This window comes from Macrotis lagotis, chromosome 5 (genome assembly GCF_037893015.1).
Source record: "Macrotis lagotis isolate mMagLag1 chromosome 5, bilby.v1.9.chrom.fasta, whole genome shotgun sequence".
Lineage (NCBI taxonomy): Eukaryota > Metazoa > Chordata > Mammalia > Peramelemorphia > Peramelidae > Macrotis > Macrotis lagotis.
Window position 1 is genome coordinate 201,196,141 of NC_133662.1, and position 24,929 is coordinate 201,221,069.

Below are 24,929 nucleotides of genomic sequence, written 5' to 3' on the forward strand. Positions count from 1 at the left end.
AATGCATTTTAGGGGACAAGAGTAACAACTAGATTTCAGGTAAAGCATCATAGAGGAAGTGGCATCTAAGTTGAATTTTGCCATGAGTTGAGAATTCAAAGTGGTAGAGGTGAGGCAAGACAGCATTCCAAGCTGGAAACTCCTACTAGGCTATCTTAGTTGTAATATAGAAGTAATTTAGTCAGTTTCAAAGATAACTTTTGGAACAAGATTGCGCATGAATTTAAATCGCAGGTAAAGGGATCTAGATTTTATTCTGTATACAGAAGCCATTTGACTTGGGGTCTGACGTAATCTGACTAGTTCTTTAGGAATATCAGTTTGATACCTGAGTGAATTGATGAACTGATATGGATAATGGAGAGGGAAGAGAGACAATGGGCAGGGAAGACTGATTAGGAAACTATTATAATAATATATGTAAGAAGTGATAAAGTTCTGAACCTAGCATAAGGGCAGGGAAAAGGCTAGATGGTTAAGTTTTATGAAAATCTTTTGGGAATTGCTGTGATAGAAAAGGTCATTACTCTGCAACCAGCTTAGTAGGAACTTGTTCTTTTTTTTTTTTTTTTTTTAAGATTTTATTTATGGGCGGCTAGGTGGCGCAGTGGATAAAGCACCGGCTCTGGAGTCAGGAGTACCTGGGTTCAAATCTGGTCTCAGACACTTAATAATTACCTAGCCGTGTGGCCTTGGGCAAGCCACTTAACCTCATTTGCCTTGCAAAAGCCTACAAAAAAAAGATTTTACTTATTTTGAGTTTTACAGTTTTTCCCCTAATCTTACTTCCCTCCCCCCACCCCCCAGAGAAGGCAGTTTGCCAGTCTTTACATTGTTTCCATGGTATACATTGATCCAAATTGAGTGTGATGAGAGAGAAATCATATCCTTAAGGAAGAAACAAAGTGTAAGAGATAGCAAGATCAGACAATAAGATATCAGTTTTTTCCCCCTAAATTTAAAGTCATAGTCCTTGGTCTTTGTTCAAACTCCACAGTTGTTTCTCTGGATACAGGTGGTCTTCTCCATTGCAGACAGCCCCAAATAGTCCTTGATTGTTGCATTGATGGAATGAGCAAGTACATCAAGGTTGCCCATTGCCTCTATGTTGCTGTTAGGGTGTACATTGTTTTTCTGGTTCTGCTCATCTCACTTAACATCAGTTCATGGAAATCCCTCCAGGTTTCCCTGAATTCCCATCCCTCCTGGTTTCTAATAGAACATGGTGTTTCATGACATACATATACCACAGTGTGCTAAGCCATTCCCCAACTGAAGGACATTTACTTAATTTAGGAACTTGTTCTTAAATGACATGTAGAGATATGTTATAACACTGTGATGGGAAACATGTCGGTAGCATTGTGGATTGAGTATTACACTTAGATCTGATTCTTTCTGATATTTATTAGCTTTATGACCCTTGGCAAATCCCTTTGCCTCTGTCCTCATCTGTAAATTGGGGGCACAATAATAACTTCTACTTCAGAGGTTTGTGAGGATGAAAACTCTTGCCAGTTAGAGTTAGAGGAATGATATTCTTATTATTTATTATTATTATTATTATTGTTATTCTAGTTTGTCAGGACTTTCTAGATCCTGCTATCTGCTAGTCATCATAGATCATTTGGAGATTTGGAGGAAGAATAACTTAGTGAAGAATATAATCATATTTTATATATATATATATAATATATATGACTGTTTTTACATGTTGACTATTGATATTTGGTATTCTTTCTGAGGGAAAATTGAAAGTTGACTTATTTTTTCAGAGACAGCATGATAGAGCTAGCCTTAAAGTCAGCAAGACCTGGATGCAAGGTCATCCTCTGACTAGTGCTGGCTGTGAAGGGGAGGCATGGGTAATTGGCTATATAAAGGAAATTATATGGATGACTCAGCTTGAACATAGGTGAGGCTTTTAGATTTGATGAATGACTATATAGAAAGGAAGGAGGAATCAAAGATGGGGGACAGAGAGAAGTGTGTATATATGGAGATATATATATATATATATATATATGGTATAATGGATAGAAATCGACTAGATGAAAGTAAGGAGAACTTGATATTTGGGGATAATAAAACATTGGAATGCTTTAGAAAGATTTCCATTAAAATGGTTAAAACTAAAAAAAATAGTAATTGGATATGTTTAATGGGAATGATGATGAGGATGAGGATGAGGATGATGATGAGGATGATGATGATGATGATGATGATGACGATGACAACTGTCCTTCGTTTTGGAAGAAGACCATGACTTCAGAGGTGATACAATGACATGCAAGTGAATTGGATCTGAGTGAGGGGTGCTATGCAAAGTCAACCAGCCTCTCTTTCTCCTCTGAAACCCTCAGGGTCCAGTGGCCAGATCAGGATGACTAGAGGTGGCCTTGGATGGCAGTGAGAGAATTTGTCCTTTTAAAAGCTAGGTCTTTCCTATACCACTGTTTGATTGAGTCGATGTCTTTTTTTTTGTTTGTTTGATTTTGCAAGACAGTGGGGTTAAGTGACTTGCCCAAGGCCACACAGCTAGGTAATTATTAAGTGCCTGAGGTCATATTTGAACTCAGGTCCTCCTGAATCCATGGCTGGTACTTCATCCACTATGCCATCTAGCTGCCCCTGCCAATAATATTTAGACATTTATTGAGGCCTCTCTGTATCATTAGTGTCTGCTATAGTAGTGTATAATAGTCTATCTCTGTTAAACTGAGAAATATTTTATGAATGAAGACAGATGTATGTTTAGTTGACAATTCTATTGTACAATTAGAAATGTATGTCAGTGATAGCATCCTGAATAAAATGTTCTAGCCAGACATTGGCTGATGTAATCAAATCATTTTGGCCTAGATATCCTGAGAATGATTTGAAGTTAAGAATTAAACTATTTGAATTCTTTCTCTAGTTGTCAATTTAATTTCCTTTACATAAATGAAGAAGACTTGTTATTTGGAGGATGACTAATTTTAAAGTGTTTTGCTTTGTGTAGTCCTCATTCAGATCTTATCTTTGCCACTTCCTTTTGTATCTCATCTTGAGCAAATTTCTTGAAGCCTCTGTTTTCCTTATCTGTTAAAATGAAAATTTTTGATGATAGTGGATTTGATTGGAATTGTAAGATTTATTAGAGTTTTAAAATCCTACAATATTATGATTTCCTTTATTTCTCATCATAGGAAAAAGTATGTTTTACTAAGTAATGGAAACTTGCCCTTTCAGTGTTTCCAATGTTTTGTTTTTCCTTGAGTCATTCTTTTGATGGAAATTTTTTTCAGTAAATTGCTCAAAACATACTTAAATTTGTATGCTGAACTAGAACTAAAGATACATAGTTTTACTGTTGGAAAATTCTTCTTTTTATGATGTCAAGATATTGTCACATGTGTGGCAGGGAGGGTTCTAATCCTGTTCTGTGGGGTGTGTGTGTGTGTGTGAGTATTTAGATATACTTGTTTGCAGGATTTTCAGAATGGGTTGATATTTCCTTCTCTAGTAGATTAAGGCAGGCAATACTTAAGCAATTTTCACAAGGTTACATATGTAGTAAGTAACTGAGGCTGGATTTGAACTCAGGTCTTCTTGACTTCAGGACCCATGCTTGATCCCCTGAAACATCTAGCTGCTTACCTTTGTATGCTTACTATTAGATATTTAGATATCTAGTTATTGATATCTACTATGGAAATATATAGTAGATCTACTATAGCATGTATATATAATATATAGTACATTTACTATTATCTATATCTATCTGTAGAGCTACTATAATAGATATTTAATATATAATAGATCTATTATAGTATGTACATATGCTGCTGTAGATGCTATATGTATCTATGCAAATTTATATAGTATGAACATATATGTTCTAGACATATGCCGTATATATAGATACTGTATTTGTATTTTTCTTTTGGAGATTTCATGTCTGTTTCTGTAGTACTATTTTTTAATTCTTTGTTTTAAACATTTTTTATTTTACTCATGCATTTTTCTTAAATCACATTTATTTCTGAATATCTTTCCCCCTTCCATTATACTTGAGCTTAAAAAATTTTTTAGCAAACTTAGCTCCATTCAATTACCATTCTTTAAAGTGTAAGCAATATTCTATAGCTATAGATTCTCATCTCTGCAATGAAATGGGGAAGAAGTACATTTCTTCTTTGTGGCAAAACTTGATCATTATTTTTTACAATATTTGGTTTACTTCCTTGTTTTTCTATTTGTTACAATCATTTTATATATATGTATATATTTCCTGCTTCTGTTTTATTTACTCCGTCTTCTCATTTTTCTGTGAATTCTTTATTGTTTTGCTATGGTACATTAATATTTCGATTACATCCAGGTACCACAATCTCTTTAGCCATTTTCCAATTAATAGATACTTTGTTTCTAATTTTTAGCTCCCACAAAACATGCGGTCTAACTTTTTTGAGTCATATGCTTAGCATATCGGGATAATAGGTTTAAAAACAATGAACATTTAGGTCATTTTTGGAAAACTTAAATAGGTGAAACAGTTAGAACTACAGTGAACTGTAAGAAGGATTGAGTTAGATGATGGGCAACAAGCTAAGTGGCCTCTATATCTTAACCATACAGGAGATGGGCCACCCATGAGAATGGAGATTTGTCCCATTGTGGGGAGCTAGTTCCAGATCTGATTCTTCTCCATCTCATGAATTTCTTGCTCCCTTTTCCTTTCCCCATCAAATAGTCACTTGCTAGCTTTGCGACCCTGGGCAAGTCACTTAACCCCTGTTTACTTTAATTTCTCATCTGGAGACTGAAATGGCAAACTATTCCAGTGTGTTTGCCAAGAAAGCATCATGGGCAAAAGTCCATGGGGTCATGGAGAATCAGATACTGCTGGATAACAACAGTAAGGCTGCTCTGGGATGAGTCAGGTTGAATACAACTCAGTTTTGTGCTGGCACTGGGACTCATTTATGTAAAGCAATGGATTTTTTTCAAGTCACCACATAGAAACTCAGTGTCCTTGAGAAATGTTTTCTTCATAGATGTGCATGTGAGTCCTTGAGAACATTTATACTAGTTGCCTTGGGGCCTCTTACTTATACATAGCCTGTTGATTCCTATGGCTACTAGCCAGGCTCATTGTTCTGATAAAATCTTTTATTGTGTTACATTAAACAATTTTGTATAGAATTGTAGCTTTCAGAACTGGAAGGGACCTTAGAGATGATTTCATTTGGGGGAATCATAGAATTTTGGGTTGGAAAGGCCATTAATGACCAGCTAATTCAAAATTCTCAAAACAATAGTTTTATTGAATTCTTTTCTTTTCATATCATAATAATGAAATAATTTCTAAACACACCCATCTTAGGTTTCACCAGAGAAGGCTTCCTTTGTAACAAAGAATGAAAGGTCAAACAGTTAAGCAAAATCATAGCACCTAACTGACCAAAGGAAGAAGGCAGTTTCCTATCTTTTATCTAGGACTGACTATTCCTAGAATTATGCAGTGCTCAGTTTTGCTTGATTATTCTTTTCATTTACATAATAATGATGTACTTTTGAACTGTTTATGGTGTCAGTTCAGAAAAAATTTCCTTTGTTTCCCCATCTTGCTCAATTTAAAATTTCTTATGATACAGTAAAGTAAAGTAGATAGAGCCCTGATCCTAGAGTGAGGAAAACTTGTACAACCCTGGGCAAGTCACAACTGTTTTCCTCAGTTCCTCATTTGTAATATGGCAAACCACTCCAGTACCTTTGCCAAGAAAACCCTAAATGGGGTCAAGGAGAGTTGGGCATACCTGAATGAAGAACTGTACCTTTGCATGGTACAGTAGTTATTCTTTTAACATCTTAACTTAATGTCCCTCTATTACCTCCTTTCTTCTCATTTGGAAAAGCACCTTCCAGACTAGACCTCCAATGTCAATGGCATCTCTTCCATGAGGAGAGTCAATCCATGTAGTTTTGGAACTCTCTGACCTGAACTGAGTGCAAGTTCACCCAGCCCACTAACTATACTTAGCTGACCTCAGACCATGCTTCACATTTCATTTGACCACCTACTCTGGATATCTTGCTATCTCTCCCATTCTACCTTCCTAATCCCTTTTTTCCTACCCTTCTATTTAATCAGTATTTAGGAACAAGAGCCACTACTTCCTGGATAAATGGTCAGAGTCTATGAACAGGGAGTTCTCAAAAGAAGAAATTATAGACTATCAACAGTCTTATTATTTATAATAAGAGGGATTACATATATATTTTTTAATTTTAGAAAGGTTTTATTTATTTTGAGTTTTACAAATTCCCCCTCAATCTCACTTCCCTCTCCCCACCCCCCCCACAGAAGGCAGTTTGCTAGTCTTTACATCATTCCCATAGTATGGATTGATCTAAGCTGAAGTGTGTTGAGAGAAATCATATAGTATGAGATATAGCAGAATTATATAATAAGACAACTTTTTTTAAAATTAAAGGTAATAGTCCTTGGTCTTTGTTCAAACTCCACAATTCTTTCTCAGCATACAGATGGCATTCTCCATCACAGATTGTGCCTGAATTTTGCCCTGTTGGTATGAACAAGTCCATTAAGGTTGATTATCACTTCCATGTTGCTGTTAGGGTGTACAATGTTCTTCTGGTTCTGCTCATCTCACTCAACATCAGTTCATGCAAATCCTTCCAGGCTTCCCTGAATTCCCATCCCTCCTAGCTCCTAATAGAACAATAGTGTTCCATGACATACATATATAACAGTTTGTTAAGCCATTTCCCAATTGATGCACATTGAGGGAATGCATATTAAATCAACTTAACTTACTACCCATCTTAATATAAAAATTTTAGAGAAGTAAAGGTTCTGTTGTTGGATGGACTGTTAGATGATAGACAGACTTATGTTATCAACTGCTCCAACCATTTTGAAAAGCATTTTGGAACTATAAACCTAAAGTCATGGAATTATACATGTCCTTTGACCCTGGCTATTACCACTACTAGAATATATCTCAAGGAGTTCAAAAACAGAGAGAAAGGACTTTTGTTAGAACAAAAAATTGGAACAGAGTGGGTGCTTATCAATTGGTGAATGACTGAACCAGTTATGGTATATGAATATAATGGAACATTATTACATTGTAGAAATGATGAAAGGGATATGGTCACAGAAACCTGGGAGGCTTTAGATGAATTGCTGCAAAGCAAAATGAGCACAGCTAGGAAAACAATTTGTACAACTGCAACATAGTAAAGGAAAACAATTATGAAAGATTTAAGAACTGTGATCACTGTTGATTCACAGTTCCAGAGGACTGATGAGAAATAGTGCCACTTACCTCTTGGCAGAAGAGTGATTTACTGAAGGTGCAAAATGAACCATACATTCCTTAGACTAATGTGTAAATTTGATCTTGATTATACTGATTTGTTATAAGGAAGAATTTTTTTGTGTGGGAATGGTATTGGTGAGATCTGTAAGGCGACTGAGGGGTAGATTAATGATTCCTCCCTCTAGAAAACAATGAAAAGCTGATTGATGGAACATTAAAAATCTAGACACAGACATAGAAGAAAGTAGAAGGAAGTTCAAAAGGAAACACAAATAGGGGCAGGTGTTGATGCTACTAAATACTGTTTTTATGAAAAATCCTGTATTGTGTATAATAAAGAGTTCATGACATATTAAAATAAATCAATTGGTGGTTGGATTAAGGTTGAATTTAGAGTAGGAAAAGAGGTGCTCTTATTAAAATTGGAGGGAGAGAGATACTTTTTAGAGATGAAGGAATGTGTATGATATATAAACTAAGATTGGTTTCTTAAACTGCTTTTGTCTTTTAAAAGTTATCTTTAATAAGTTACAAGGAAAAATTTGCTGAGGACTGGGGCTGAGATAAATGCATATCTATGTTTACATATATATATATATATACATATATTATATATATAAATGAAGATATAAAAATAAAAGACAAGATTTTTTAAAGAGAAAAAATCATTACTGGCTTCACTCACCATCCTTATGACTTCCCAGATGAAAATTTCCTTCCTTAGTCATCATTCCCTATTCATTTTATCTTAACCATTAGAATATAAACTCTTTCAGGACATGGGCACTCTCTTTTTATAAAAAAATTTGTACTTTGGGGTGGCTAGGTGGCACAGTGGATAAAGCACTGGCCCTGGAGTCAGAAGTACCTGAGTAGTACCTGAGTTCAGATCCGACCTCAGACTCTTAATAATTACATAGCTGTGTGGCTTTGGGCATGCCACTTAACCCCATTTGCCTTGGAAAAACCTAAAAATCCCCAAAAACCAAAACAAAAAAACCCTGTACTTATATTGGCTGACACATAATAGTATTCAAATGATTTTTCATTTATTTATGCACTGCAATTAGTTTAGCTATGAGTACTCAATTAATACCATTCCCATTGCTTGTAAGTCTGTGTTACATCTCTCAAATTTGGGATAAGGCTGCTGGGTCTAGAGAGCTCAAGTGATTTTTGCTCTCTAACTGTATCACAGAAGGAGCAAATCCTTGGATCTTATTTAGAAGGTTCTAGTAAGTGGTAGTAGTAGGGTAGGAATAGTGTTTTTCTGTCCTCTAGGGCTGTATTCTTTACATGCTATTTATTGTATACTATATCATATCTTGAATTTATTTGATCCTGGGACAAAGCATTCAGGTTTTCAGAGATTAAAAATGGATTTTTATTCATATTTTAAAATATCATCTAGATTTCCTCTGGTATCCTTCCCCTTCCTGTCTCCTAGATAGCCATTTTTTTTAGTTTTTTTTTGCAAGGCAAATGGGGTTAAGTGGCTTGCCCAGGGCCACACAGCTAGGTAATTATTAAGTGTCTGAGGCTGAATTTGAACTCGGGTACTCCTGACTCCAGGGCTGGTACTCTATCCACTGTGCCACCTAGCTGCCCTTAGATAGTCTTTTCTTTTAACAAAGAATTTTTTTTATAGGAAGGAAGAAGAGGAAAAAACTCAGTATGACCAATCAGTACATGGAAAAAAAAATCTGACATATCTGAAGTCCCACTCCTGTGTATCTTCATTTCTGCAAAGGAACTGGGGAGGTGTCTTTTCTTCATTGGGACCTCACTTGTTCTTTATAGTTTGACAATGTATAGTTTAGCTTATTTTGTGGTTGTTCTTTCTAATTGCATTGTGCTTATTATTTTTGTGACTCTACTTCCTTCATTTTGTGTCTTTCCATGCTTCTCTGTATTCATGTTCCTTTTTTTTTCTAGTACAGTAAATAGTCTTTTACATTCATGCACCACAATTTGTTTGGGAATTCCCTAATTGATGGGTGGCTATTTTGTTTCCAGTTCTTTGTTACTACAAAGAGTTGCTATAAATATTTCTTTATATGGAATCTTTCTATCAATTCCCTCCTTAGAGTATATAAACCCCAAAGTGGAATCTCTGAGTCAAAAGTATGGACATTTAGTTATTTTATTTGCTTAATTCTGAATTGCTTTTTATAAAGGATATAACAAATCACAGCTCTGCCAACAATGTAGTGTGCAGTTATGAAATTTAACATTAGGGTGCTTTCATCTTTTTTCCTTCATTTTAACTTATTAATTTTCTAGAAGAAGTCAGTTTATTCAGCTCTTCCGAAACTGCTTTCTAGTCTGTGACATAGTTGGACTTGTCCTTATCTTCCAACTAGGTGTAAATCTTTGATTTTTCAAGGAATGAAGAAAGAGGAAAGAATCCAAGAATCTGCCCTTTCTGTGGCAATCTGTAAATCTTATTCTGAAGCCAGGCTATATTTAGAATGGATATGAACTCCCCTAGTCACAGATTTCATTTTTGACAATGCAATTTTGACTAATGGGAAAAATTAGATTGTTGTCATAGAATTTTAGAGCTGAAAGGGATGAGTGGCTTACTCTTGGTTGATACAGTCAGTTGCTATGTCCATGATTTATACCTGGCATACCTGTATTAGAAGTTCATTTTTTTTTGGTCAGAAATTCAGCATTGCCAAGAATATTATTGAGGCTGTGCAGAAGTAGTGACCTTGGCAGTGGATTTGGTTTAGGAATTTTATTTGTTTTAACTTTGAGTAGTTAGGAACTGAGTGAAATTTGATCTTAATAACTTTAAGACTGCTGATGTGAGGGTTTTTCTTTCTTTTTTTTTAAGGGCAATAAAGAAAAATTCAGAATGAGGCTAGTTTTTGCCAATGGCATTTTCTATCACTGTAGGCAAATCCTCTTTTATATTTTATTTATTTTTAATAATGAATTAAACTGAAATTTCAAAGAAAAGCTTTGAGCTTAAATGAGTAATACAGTACAAAACAAATCATTTCCTTTTCTTAGGTTTCATAGTTTTAGGCGATGCTGGGTATAAGGATGCTGATAGAATCTAGAAATCCAAACATTAGCATATCGGAGGGGTGGTTTATAGAGTACATGAAGAGAGTGTGTGGATATGGTAAAGAATTGGTGGATTAGCTTCTACTTAAAATTTTTTATAAGTGCTTGCCTAAAGCAAGATGTTTATTTCAAATTATAATCAATAAAACTGTTATGAACTTAATACTTTCTATAGTCACTTTTTCACCTCTGAGGAACTGAATATATTCATAAGCGAGTACACAATGGTATCTTGATTAAAGATGAATTCTCTGGAAATGAAGACATTATTACAAAATGTACTATCTAAAAATAAGAAAGAAATAGGAAATAGGACAAATTGCTAGTATCCTACTAAAACATACTTCCAATTATGTCACACCTCTGCTTCCTTCACTGGTCTTGAGGAGAAAATATAAAATTCTTAGCTTGGCTTTTAAGGCCCTACTAAGTAGGTTACCCTTTATCTTTCCAGACTTATTTCACACTAGTCTAGCTTTGCTCTCTTTAAAGTTGTTTTTTAAATTAAATTTTTAGTTTTTGCATCACGTTAACTTGGGGTTTATTAACATGGGGTCCATGAAATTTGTTTTAAAATTTTTTTATAAATATATTTCGATATAATTAGATTCCTTTGTAATCCTTTTAATTTTATACTTTTTTAAAAAGATTCTGAGAATGGATCCATAGGTTTCACTGAATTGCCAAAGGGGTCCACAACAGAAAAGAAATTTACCTTAATATATCTTTCTCTTCATCCAGAGATCCATCTGTAATGAATTTGAAAAAAGCAAGCAACTCGGCAAAACCTTATCCACCCATCAATGAAATATGACAGTTCTATTTGATGTAGTCTACTGTCTAGTCATCCTCTTTTGTAGAAAAGGGAGGAAGGAGGTATCCTTTGGGCACTCTTGTGGTCCAGTCAAAATGTACTATTTTTTGTCCCCAATTTTATCCTATTCCCTTTTATCCCTATATATATTCATATAGGTTGTCCCCTATATCTGGAAAGCATGTTCTCTGTTGAATTTTTTTTTCTACATGGTTCATTAAGGTACCTGTTTCTTCTTATATGCTCCTATCTCAAAATTTTCAGAGTGTCTTGTTGGTATATATCCTTTGTCCTCTTTACATCTTTCCTCATATTATACTTATTTGTGTTTGTGTGGCTTCCCTCATATTAGAGTATAAATTCCTTGAGGGTAGAATCTGTGTTTTGCTATGTAGCAATTGCCCACATTCGGGAACTTTGGCAAATATTCTTCTAGGTGTATCTTTTACTTGAACCCAGGTGATTGAAAATTGATAGACCAGTCCTCAGCATAATTGTGAAATTTAAATTCTGGGTTCCAGCCTCCCTTTATGCTATTCTTTACCCTCTTGATTTCCTTCCTTTCCCCATTTTACTCCACACACAATTCCTTAATTTTATTAAGGATTTTCATTCTTTCCTGATTATCTCTTTATTTACCACAAACTGTTGTATAATGTGCTTCAATGCATCTTTGAGCTTGTCAGTGTGGGTTTCACATGGATTCCTGTGCCTCTCATCCTTTGTGAATATTTATTCTTTATGGGAAGACAAATTCTTTGCCAGGTAAACCTCTTGAGATACTGAGAACTTTCCTTTAGGTCTCTTGACATTTTTTCTCCTATTTTTTCCAATCACATGCAAAGGTAGTTTTCAACATTCATCTATTTCTAAGTTTATGAGTTTTACTACCTTCCCTTCTTTCCCCCTTACTGTAGGGTCTATCTGTATGTACAGTCGTGCTTAACATAGGTCTCTTGCTATTGAGTGAATATCGGATTCTAATGGAATTCATTGTTAGATTTGCCTGTTTGTTTATTCCTTATTTTCGGCTACATTTTCTACTCATTTTCTTTACTGACCATAAAGTTTTTTTTAGAACCTCCTTTATTATAACAGAGTCAAAGTATGTATATCTAAGCTGATGAAAGAACATGTTAGGAATGATTTGCATGTTTTTTAATAAGTTAAATAATTATCATAAAATATGAAGTCGAAGGTACAGAAGTTGTTATGTTGGCATAACAATAGTAAACATAGGAAGTAAATTTTAAATTCTTCAAAACTTAAAGATAGTGATTTTGTCTTCAACTTCCACATATATTGGTGTAGTTGTGTCCAAGTAGATAAGCAGTGATCTTCTAGCCTGGCTATACCACTTCATATATCTTAGAACAAAGACTTCTCTGTGTGGTAGTGATAAGAACAGGGCAACCTTAATCAAATGTTGTGAGGTATGTGTATTGTTTGCAAAGCTCAGTTTTTGTAGAGGTGTCTGGTCTTCCCTTGCTCTTTTGGTTTGGTGATATCTAATATTTAGATGCTGTTCACCAGTGCTTTGATTATGGGCACAATTGAATTGAGGTTCCTCAGTCTTATATTCTGAACACATCTATGCTCCATTTCAAATAAAGTTGGTTTATTGGAGGCCATTCCCATGCTATTTATGTTGATAGGTGCTCATCTTTTCCCTTTATTCTTTCTGCAGTCAAGCTGTTTATTGCTCCTCAGAAGAGAGGGCCTAAAAAGTCATCAAGGTGGGTAGAGCTATAGAACCAGAAATCTTTACTGATTCAGGACAAATGGAACTTAGTAAATCTACTTTAGTTTTCAGAGCATGGAAAAAGGGCATTAACTTTAATGATAAAGTTGACAAATAATGGAACTTAATGGTTTTTTGAATTGTGAAGAAGGGCCTTGAATGTTAAATGGAGAAATTTGGAATTTATTCTATATGTAGCTAATGTGGAATCATTAAAATTTTTGGTCAGAGGAACAATATTTGCAAGGTGGTGGCATTTTAGAAAAATTAACCTGGTGTATGTGTATGTGTTTGTATGTATGTATATCAACTCTTAATTGTAGTCTTCTTTAGGGCAGGTTAGAAGGAAGAGAGGGGAAAATTAAAGTGAAAAATGAATAGCAGAGAACAAAAGAAAATGTAAAAGGAAGCAAAGAAAACCTGGGCAATTTTGGAAATAATATGTAGTATTTATTATATAGATTGACTTTAAATGCAAATTTATTAGTTTATTTCGAATCCTCTCACATTCTGCTATGTACATGGCAAGGTTTTTTTCCTCTTATTTTGGCATAAACATAGCTTGAGAGCTAGAAAGGGCCTTAGAAATCATCTATCCCAAATTCCATCATTTTACAGATGAGGAAATGAAGGTTCAGAGACTAATATGACTTAGCCAAGGTCACACAGGTGTGGGGATCAATTACAGTGAGGAGAAATGAGAAGCCAGGAAGTTAAGGAAGAACTTAGTCCGAGAGTTCATATATGAGTTCATCATGTGAGATGATGAAGGCTACCAGGATGCCAACAGTGGGAAGGAAAAGAGAAAAGCCATGGGGGGGAGAGAGAGAGAGAGAGAGAGAGACTGACTGAGACTGACTCTGTGTGTTTGTGTGTGTGTGTGTGTCAGAGAGAGAGAGAGGTGGGAGGGGCAGTAGGAGGTTAGGGAGAAGGCAGGGATCAGAATCAAAAATAGATAATTGGAAAAACAACGTAATAATCACAATTCATGAGAAATAACAAATTGGACTTATCTGTAAATACTACATAAAATAACCCTGTGAAGTAGGGGCCCATTGACAGAAGTCAAAAAATATCTGGAGAGGAAATGTGTATTTTTTTGGGGGGAAGATGCCAAGTTTGGTCTTTGACTTTTGGAGTTCCATATGACAGTGGGCATTGAGGTAGTTGGAAATAAGGACATCTGGAATGGGACAAGTTTAGGCTGGAGAAGAGAGTTTGGGGGTTTGAAATGGTAGCATCTTCAAAGAATAGGGTGTCCCCCAAATCTTAGTGCAGTTTAAAGCTTATTAACCTGTATTTCAAGGTCTCCCATGGAAGAAGTTAAACTTTTTTGTTTTGTTTGGAATTAGGCAGAAATAGGAAGAATAAGTGGAAATTATAGAGAAAGTGAATCAGTTTGATGTGAATGAGGATATCTTGATATTTAGTCTTCAAAACCAGAATGAATTTCTTAGAGGTCTTTAAGTAGAGGCAAAGTCATTTGTTGGGTATTTTAGAAGGCATTCGTATGGATCGTACTGGATAGTCATTGAGGACCTATGTAGCATTTTGATTTTATCAATAACAATTACTAATTCTAACCCTCAGAAGAAATTCTAACCCATATCTATGCTAGGGTTGATAATAGAAATTTGGGCCTTTGCTCTGGAGGGGATCTCTTGGAAAGACTATGAAAATGTGTAGGAATTGATCCTTGGAGTCAGATATCAAAGAAACTTTCTTTAGGTATTTTGAGAGAGAAAATGGAAGGTAAGAAGGAAGAGTTTCAGAGGTTGAGCATCACTTTCAAATACTGCAGAGAGGTTGAGAAGAATGAGGACTGAGAAAAGTCTATTAGATTTGATGATTTGAATGTTAACTATGACCTTGAAAATAACAGTTTCAATTGAGTGGTGAGTGCAAGGGTTTGGTGGGTGAGAAGGCAGATGTAGTAATAGTATTATTTAGTATTTTTTTTTGTGTGTGTGTGTGTGTGTATGCATATATATGTATATGTATGTATATACATGCTTTGCAAAGCTTTTATGATAACTGAAATCATTAGTGTAAGTTTAATGATCCTTTATAGAATAAGAGTCAATCACTTAAACATTTATGACTTAATATGTATCCTAGGAATTTATATTCTGATAAGGAAAAATTCCACAGTACATATATATATATATATATATATACTATATACTGGCCAGATACAATATAATCTTTAAGAAGAAAATCTCTAGCAGAAGGGGAGATCAAGAAGTCAGTGGATAAACTTTTGAAGGAAGTTAGGGATTTGGGAAGTAGATGTGGGGAGGGGGAGAGCACTTTAGGAATGGGGAAAAGCCCATACAAAGACAGAGTTGAGAGGATAGAGTACAGTATAGGTTGATTGTGGATATTAGTTTTTCATTCTCAAAGAAGACATGACTTCAGAGAGGTGATTCCATGACATGCAATTGAGTTGGATTTGAGTGAGGGGTTGCAGGGCAAGGTCACCAGCCTCACTTTTTCCTCCAGAGCCATTGAATCTGATGACCATATTTGGATCAGGGTGACTAGAGATGATAGAGGAGGAATAGAAACACCATAGAGAGCATGCAGAAAAATTATGGGTAAATATAGAAAGGGACCAGCTCATGACAAGTTTGAAATGCCACAAGAGGAAGTGAAGTTCAGATAAAATGCCAATTTTGCATTTAGAGTGAGATGACTGGCATTAATTTGTGACTCTGCTACTTACTTCCTCTGTCACCTGTCAAAATACTTTCATAACTTAACCCCATTGCCTTGCAAAAAGTAGAAAAAAAACCCAAAACTTTCATTATTGTGGACCTCAGTTTTTTCATCAGGGGTTTGAACAAGTTAAGATGACTTGTGATCATCCAATTAGTAAATTAGAACTGGACTTGAAATCAGCATTTTGGATTTAAAGATCAGTGCTCTTTTTTGTGTCACCTACTCTGCTTCTCAAGGACTAACTATATACTTTAAGACAGCAGATTTTTAAAAAATTGTATTTTTAGATAGAGGGTTTTAATTTAATCTTGAAATTCTTTTATTATTTGTATTACCAGTAAATGGTAATATCAGACACTTAAATGCCTTAAAGTCTTTACAGTGCTTTTTTTTTTTAGTCAAGTAAATAAACATTTATTAAGTACTTATTTGTCAGTGCTTTTCATTCATTATCTCATTTGATCCTCAGTGAAAGGGAATGTGCAACTGGTCCAGAAGGGTTGAATTCACCAGTCAGAGCTTCATGACCAAGGTTCGAACCAGATTACGGTGTAATTGGACAATGTTTAACAAAATAAATATGTAATAGAACACAATGTTAGTTTGTGTTTTTCTAAGTCAATATGCTGCTGGCAGGAATCCAATTCTACTTAACTTTGATATGTTGCTGTGGTCAGTCTAGGTCTTATACTGGCCTTATTATATCTTGAGGATCTCCTCAATTTCTCTATAGAGTATAACTTTTTGTTCATTCCCTTTTTCTTCAGGTGTGTATTTTTATTCTTTTGACTCATTAGTATTTCATCCTTGTTAGGTATCCAGAGAAATGAAAGAGGATGTCTCATATTGGCCAATTTTATTTTCTGTAAATAAGGTTTTGTGATATTTGAAGTGGTTGTTACGGGATGGGAGACTGAAGTCATTTAATAAACCGAGGTTTTTGTATTCACTGTAAGAATTTTATTTGTTCATATGCTGCTACCTGGAAAACAGAAACTTCATTACTAATTTACTTTAGTAATTTAAAATTAAAATTCAAAAATGTTTCAAGAAATTTATTGCTCCACTTAATGTTTTTTTTTAAACAGTTTCTATGCAGATTTTGGACCTTTGAACTTGGCAATGGTATACAGATATTGCTGTAAACTTAACAAGAAACTAAAGGTGAGTTTATTTTAGTAGAGAATTTATGAAGTTTGATACAGTTGATTTTGACCAAGAGTTTTCTCTGTACAGACCATTTTGTTGTGTTATTCTTAAATTCCGGGAGTTTGTGTGGATACTTGTCCACCCATTCACCAGCTGAAACTGATCTTCTTGAGTTCACCACAAAGGACATGTTCACTTCTTTTACTTTTCAAGTTGGATTGAAATATGAACTGAGTGAAGTCACTGGAGTAGTGAGCTGAGAAATAAAGGGCAAATCCTCTTAGGTTTTCAATAATGAGTGTCTCAAATTCCCAACTAGGATAATCTTCCTGAAACCTTTATGTCTACCCTGGAACATTGTTACCATGTGATATGATCCCTGATTACATGGCACCAGCTCTAAAAGTAAACTTTGTTGTTTAATAAATATCTAACTTTGGTTCTATTTTAAAGTATTCTTTGAACATATACAGAATACTTTTATGTGTATAGGGCATACATATGCATATTTAAATACATGCATAGAAACCATAATAACTTGAATAAGCTGGCAGTGATTTGTTAGGCTTGTTATACCTTTTGTTTGTGTCTATCAGGGCCAGAAATTCCTAGTCAGATGTCTATACTATTGAATTTGTTTTTATTTTCATTATATAGATTTGTGGATTTTGTTTTCTGTTAATATTCTACATTAATCTGAAGGATAATAGAATTTCATTCTGTGATATTGTGGTTATTTTATCTTTTTTTGCCTTTTTTAAAAACAGGAAATAAAGTTTTGTTTCTGAATACAGAAAATATATAATACCTATTTTACTACTTCAAATTTCTCAGATAAATTGGTACTTAATTTTAATTAATTGCAGATAATTAAAAATGAACAATAATTTCAATTCTGAATGAAATTTATTAATTTATTAAATAACCACTTATTGAATTAGACATTTGCAGTCCCCACTCCTTTACTGACTATTAGTGAATCAACACATTATCTTAAACATAAAAAAACACCTAGTACCTATTTGTTGATGTGAATGATTGCATTTAACCCATGTGTTAGGGAGAAATGGTAGGCTGGTTATGATAATCATTATTCTACACATGTATTTTATTAATGCTTTCAGTTTTTACATCATAATCTTTTCTAGAATGGCACAATTTTTCCCTCCTTCAAATTGACAAATAGAAATACTTAATCAAAAACATTCATTATAGTGACAGTACCTAACAATGTATGTATATACTTCTGCCTGTGTAGTTTCATGCCCTCTTTACTATTTCTCACTTTTAAAGAAGTATGAAATACAGTGGAAGGGAAACTACTGTAGCTGAAGCTAATATATTATTAAATCTATTATTATCTACCTTAGGTGGAAATGATTTTCAAAATGTAATATGACTTGGAAACATACATACTAAGGCATATTTACCCATCATTCAATCAAGAGTTATAGTTTTCAAAGAACTGTTAATATTTTTTAGCTTTCTGCTGAGGCAAATTATAGTTCAAAAATATACTTGAGATATTTGCATTTTTCAAATACCATTTTTATGTAAAGTATGTTTTTAATAGTGCATTATTTGGGAAAGGAAAAATTTCTCTTGGGGATTAAGTAATTTTTTTGCCTTTATAATGTTATTTTTTTTTTAACACATTTGGTGTGAAGAGTGGGTTTTAACAATAACAGTCTGACAACTGAACCTCTTTTATATGAGTGACCAAAGAGGGAGGAGGTTACTTTTTAGAAAAAGCTGGAAGTATGTTTACATTTAATCAAAAACCAAACAAGAGGTCAGACCTAGTGAGTAATGACCAATTTAAAGCTAATGGCTTAATGCATTGCCCTACTGCACAGTATGAATACATAAAGACTTCAGTTTTAGCCAATTTTTAATTGTAACTTTCCCCCAAAGTTTTGTCCCTTCTAAATCATCCAGTTCATAAGTAGTCCTAAAGCATAGCCTTGATGAGATTTCTCTTCCACCTTTAGTAGCTTTCCATTGTCTTACAATTAAAGTCTGACCTCATTGTGTTGGCATTTAAACCTCTTGAAGAGAAGTTGTTAATCAGTTTCTCCAGGCAGCACTCCAAAATGGGCTGCTTAATCTGAATATTTCTGATTTCTCATCTTTGATTATATACTTTCTTCAGATTGGAGACCCCCGTTTCTGTCCTTTGAAGATAGCATCTCCCAAAATGCTACCTTTTCTGATTAATCCTTTACTATTCCTTTCCCTCTATCAACTGGTAATAATTTTCCCTCCTCGATGCCCTTGCCCCCTTTGGTTTTTTTTCTTTGTTTTGGGGTATGTAGAAGGAGAGATCATAAGCTAGTAGATTTTGGCTGGGAAAGGAGAGTTCCAACCCCTTATTTTACAAATGATGAAACTGAGACCCAAATCTTGAGTGCCAGTTCTGCAACTTTAGCTTTGTGACCTTGGAATTAGCCACTAGAACCTCAGTGTACTCTTATGTTAAAAAGAAATAAAGATAATACTTTATGGGATGGTTATAAGGAAAAGCTCATTGTAAATCTTAAAATGTAATATTAAATATGAATTTTTCTTATCACTTTTACTGCCTCATATTAAAACATACATGTTTAATTGAAAACTTCATTAATAGATTATTAAGTTATTGAGGATATTCATCTTTGTATTCCTTCATTGTGTTTTGCATATAGCAGGCACTCTATCATTATAGCTAGCAGTTCCATAGGATTTAAGGTTTGCAAAGAGCTTTATACATATTATCTCATTTTGATTCTTACCACAAACACAAGAAGTTAAGTGATCTGTCTGGGGTCACATAGCTAGTAAGTATTTGAGGCAGATTTGAACTCTCAGGTCTTTTGGACTCTTCAATTTCAGCACTTTCCACCATGTTACCCAGCTGTGTGATAAATAATTGTTTGATGAGTATGGTATGATTATTAGGTTTAAGTAGAGTTGCTTCTGTTAACTGAATTGAGAAAAAATCCAGCCTCAGACCTTAGGATTTGCTGATCCAAATAAGCTTCTTAGGTATTTTAGCTCTTCCTGGAAGCCAAACCCAGGAACATTGGCATTTGACTCTGGGGCATTTGTCACTCACTAGTCCTTTCCTTGGCACTAAATTCCTATTTAAGAATGTTGTACTTCTGCTGTCCTCACTATGGTATTTGCCTTTGTCTGGCATCTTCCCTCACTTTCCCTTTATACCAAAGTTTATCATGGTGATCAGACCATAAGTTTGGACTTTGAAGACTTCATTTACCAGGGAAAAAAGAACATGTTGAATCAGAAATAATCGGTCAGAATGAGGTGATTAAACATTTATAAAAAGGAACCACAAGTCTTAGGCCAAATTCCTTGATCAATGATTATTTAGGCTTATCTGGCTCTATATTTGTCTCCAGTCTGGGTTCCTTCCCCACTGTGCTAAAAGAAGAGTAGATCATTCTCCATGCTTTTAGACTATGACTACTGTGAAGTGAACATGTTGCTTCATTTATTCTAGAATAATTCTAGACTGTCTCCATTGATTGGATGCCTAGTGAGCACAATTGTATAGATTTCTGCCTACATTTCTGCATTGTGCCATCATTTTAATACTATCTGATTTTCCTTCCTCCTCTCCCCAACCCAGGGGAAAAATAAATACAACAAAAGCAAAAGCATCACCTCTGAAACATAATAAAGCATCACTCAGAAAGCAAATGGGTGTCCATCCATTCCTCTTGCCAAATACCTTATCTGCTCTGGCAGCCAAGGCTTATTTCTCTTTTTCTTTTATGTGGAGGAATACCACTAATATTATTTTCCACTCTGAAATAGTGATTCTTATAAAGGACTAGCCTCATGGGCTTTTTAGTATAACTAATATGGGAAAGAACTGAAATATAAGATTCTTAGAGAGATAAAAGAATGACTATATCCTGAGAGATGGAGTTGCTTTATTGGATAAAGGTATGAACTCAGCCACCAAATAGTCACTGAGTACCTCCTTTGTGCAAGGAACTATTTTAGGTACTATGGAAGAATATAAAAGAATGGGGAAGAGAGTCTGGCCTGGTTTTTAGTCCTGGTGTTGCTTTTTAGCCATGTTAGGATCCTGGTTACTTTAGGAAATGTCCTTTACTGAGCTTCAGTTTCATGGTAGAATGAGAGAATTGTATTTTTCTTTTCTAAGTAGTCCTTACCAACCCTAAATTTTTTTTAATAAGCATAAGATATATATAAAATAATCTCTAGACATGATGTTATCAAGGAATTTAATAATCTAGTTGAAGAGACTTTTTTTATATATGTATGTGAAAAGTTAAATAACAAGGTAGTTAGGATGGTATATGGGAAGAAGGAACCCTGGACTTTGAGTTAGATGAGATTTAGGGTTTAGACCTGATCTCTTGACACAAGCCTTCTGGTTGGGGACAAGTCACCAAATCCCTCTGAGAATATTTTCTTAGTTGTAAAATGGGGCTAATTAAATCTATAGTTCATATTTCAGTGAGTTGTATTGAGGATTAAACAAGGTAATAGGTTAAAGCACTTTGGAAACTTTAAAGAACTAAAAGGGATACCAGTTGTTATATTTACAAGAGTAAGGACTTTCCAGGAGGCAACAGTTCCAGAGCATGTGAAGAAAGATCCTATAATTGTACAGATAGACATTAATTACTAAAAGCTTCAAAGGAGGAGATCACTGAGTAGAGATTTTTTTGTTGTTGAAGTCATTTCAGTTGTGTGTGATTCTCTGATCCCATTTGGGATTTTCTTGGCAAAGATACTAGAGTGGTTTGCCATTTCTTTCTCCAGCTCATTTTACAGATGGGAAGCTGGGGCAAACAGGGTGAAGTAACTTGTGTGGGATCACAAAACTAGTTAAATGTCTCAGGCTTGATTTGAACTCAGGTCCCGACTCCAGGGCCAATGCTCTATTCATTCATTGTACCACATAACTTTTTTGAGGGGAGTTGTAGACAAGTCTAATTCATTTCTCTATCTCGCTCATCTTAGTGATTTCTAAAAACAAGTCAAGACAGGATAACAGCTTCTTTTAACAATTTGTTCCTGAGTCTTAATTATCTGGAAATATTCCTGAGATCTAGCTGAAATACTTCCAACTAGAGTTTAGACCTAACTTTCTTGCAAATTTGATCTGGGTAATGTGATACTAACATTGAATCAATGCCTCTGACCCTAGTTTTATGCCCAGGTTAATTTTAAAAATATATCATGAATCTGTAATTTAGTGATGTTGTGCTGTTCTGACCAAGCACATATTAGGGAGAGAAACCTAGCAACCCTTGCTTAAGATTCAGGTCATGTTGCCATGGGCTAGTTTTTCTGAATTTCCTGTTCGAATGTGACTGTGCAAAGTTTTTAGTTTGTTTTCCTAATGTGGGTTGTTTTTTTTTTTTTTAATTTTTGCAAGGCAATGGGGGTTAAGTGGCTTGCCCAAGACCACACAGCTAGGTAATTATTAAGTGTCTGAGGCTGGTTTTGAACTCAGGTACTCCTGACTCCAGGGCCAGTGCTCTATCCACTGCGCCACCTAGCCGCCCCACCTCGCCACCTAGCCGCACCTCCTAATGTGTTTTTATGAGAATCAGCATTCTATTTATTTTCTGGTGGTCCTCGGATACAGGATTTGCCTGGGTTCAGATTGTGGATTAGTCAGACTTTAGTTTATGAGCTGTTAACTGAAAGACTATGGTCAAGTCACTTAACCTGTTAGCACCCCAGGCAACTCTTCTGAGATTATAATTTTACTGGGAAGTTGCTTATGAAAAGTTTCCCACAAATGAATTTTGACTTTGTAAGGACCTTGTGATAAATAATAGTTTTCTGATAAGATTCCTTATGCTTCTAGTAAGATTGCTATAATATGCATTCTAATACACTGCATAGAGCTGGCCTTTGTATTACCATCAGAGTAATTTTTTTTTAAAAGTCAGAATTGTGGAGCCACTTGTTTTGTAAGGCAGTAAGTTTTCTGTGCAGAGTGACCTTGTTTGAATGTGCAGTTGATTAGAATGGAAAAATTCACAAACCCACGCTTATTTCTAAACTGCCTCCTTATGATTGTAGAGTGAGGAAAGGTCTTTATGAAGAGGTGGTCACATTTTATTGCTTTTCTAATGATTTTACCTGAAAGAGTGGCATTAGAGGATGGGGGTTTTGACATGCATTCACAGTTTGAGGAACTATACATTTCACTTTAAGGAAAATGCCATCAGCCAAAAAAAAGCTCTTAAAATTATTTAAAATAATTTCTTGAGACCTATGTGGGAAGAAAAACCTGACCCTACTCTCCAACATCTTCAAATTTCTGGAATTTGAGGGTAGTTCCTTCACACACATATAGCTTGAAACCCCTCTCTACTTCAGTATACTAACCTTCTGGTGATGAGTTTGTTTGAATTTAATTAAGTTATATCTTATCATGAGGCCTTACAGACCTGCACTCAGAGTCTTTCCAGAACTATATTCTGCTGATTTAGCTTTCAGAAAACTCAAGAGTCATCACTTCCATGCCAATATGATGCAGGGGAGTCGGGATGTCCCACATGTGATTAATATTTAGAATTTGACATAAGCAAAATATGGAATGGACCTGTTTATTTTTAATTTTCCTTATGACAGAGGAAAATTAAACAAAGGTCCTTTAAGGAAATAACTTTCTGTGGAAAATTGAGTGTTGTTTAATACAGTGATCCCACATTGGTTTTTTGCTAATGCTTGAAATTAGGGGCAAGCTGGTAAATGTTTAACAATAAAATCTCTGGGAAAAAATATGTATGAGACTTTTCAGTTTATTTAAGTTTATCATTGTTCACATCTTCACATCTTAAGTTTGAGCTTGGGATATTCAGTGAACCCTGATTTGTATTGTTTTCTGATTTCCTTAGTAAATAAATGCTCACAATTAAAATTAAAAATTTGGAGCTGGTTCTAGCTTGCACATCCTTGTCCATAGTTATTTTGAAGTGTTGAAAATTTTCTTACACAGATTTTTCTTACAAAGTTTGTGTCTAATATGTTTTGCAGGAATGAATAGAGTACTTTAGGACAATTTTAGGAAGGAGGAGGGTGTCATAAAGTTAGAAACCAGCTTTAAATAGTTTTTTAGTTTACTAACTTACTGAATGGAACCTGTTCCTTTCTTCTTGTTGTTCCTCATTGTTCCTATACTGTTCCTCATAACCTGTTTTTTTATCTCAGATTTACTCATTCTTAAATCTATATAAGTTTATGCAGCTTAAAATAAATGGTAACATGTTGCAGAAAGCTCTAGAACCTTGACATTTGTTATTATTCTGATCAAATAATAAGCATAAATGACTTGCTTGTGAGATTGTAGTTTTAAAGGAAATGTTAGACCAGGGTCTAATTAATCTGACTCTTTTGTAGACTGGTGAAGTTTATGGAACCCTTTTCTGAATCAGGTTTTTAAATACATAAAATAGAATAGGAAACTGACAATATTGAAGATACAATTATTAAAATATTTACAAAACAAAGTTCATGGAACCCAGGTTAGGAACCATTTCATTGGTTCAGTTATAGACACTAGAAGTGATTTTTGGTTTCAAGTACTCACCTGTTAGAGTGGAGACTTTTTCGAAGGGGATTAAAAAAGCAAGATTATGTGCTGTATTGCAGTTTTATAACAACAAATAAAACCATAAACCATATTTTTTTTTTGTGCAGCCAATGAATGTTTTCAAGAATATCCCAGTCCTGAGAAAGCTGGAGGTAAACACTTAGTCTTGGCTGATAATGGGAAACTCCGAAAATAACTATATTGCTTTTGCAGTGAGATGACCAATATTTGCACTGTGGCTGCTGCTACTTTGCCTAGTGTGGCAGAGTCCCCCAGCAAGAGAATGATGCTTTACCTTGTATTTATGCTTTGATCTACTTCCTCTTATTACCTTGATAAGGCAAAGCTTGCTTTTTAAAGGACGTGAATAGAACTTGTTCTTTCTTACAAGGAACAAGTAGATTATACACATAGACAGCATTTTGAGTATATTTTGCTCAAAAATCTGGCACATTTTAACAATAAACAAAATAGAAGTTTAAGGTTATATTTTCAGCATGGCAGTTT

General features: G+C 34.7%; 1 protein-coding gene across 10 annotated transcripts in view; it reads left to right on the forward strand.

Moving 5' to 3' along the window:
• CDC14A (cell division cycle 14A) overlaps nt 1–24,929 on the forward strand; it is a 250,070-nt gene that overhangs the window by 33,316 nt on the left and 191,825 nt on the right. For 8 of the 10 annotated variants that reach the window (XM_074188266.1, XM_074188273.1, XM_074188274.1 and 5 more), the window contains exons 3-4: nt 16,774–16,849; nt 24,530–24,574. In XM_074188266.1, coding sequence (XP_074044367.1) covers nt 16,774–16,849; nt 24,530–24,574 — 121 coding nt within the window. The remainder of the gene's footprint in view (nt 1–16,773; nt 16,850–24,529; nt 24,575–24,929) is intronic. The other 2 variants (XM_074188268.1, XM_074188271.1) reach the window with 1 other exon arrangement.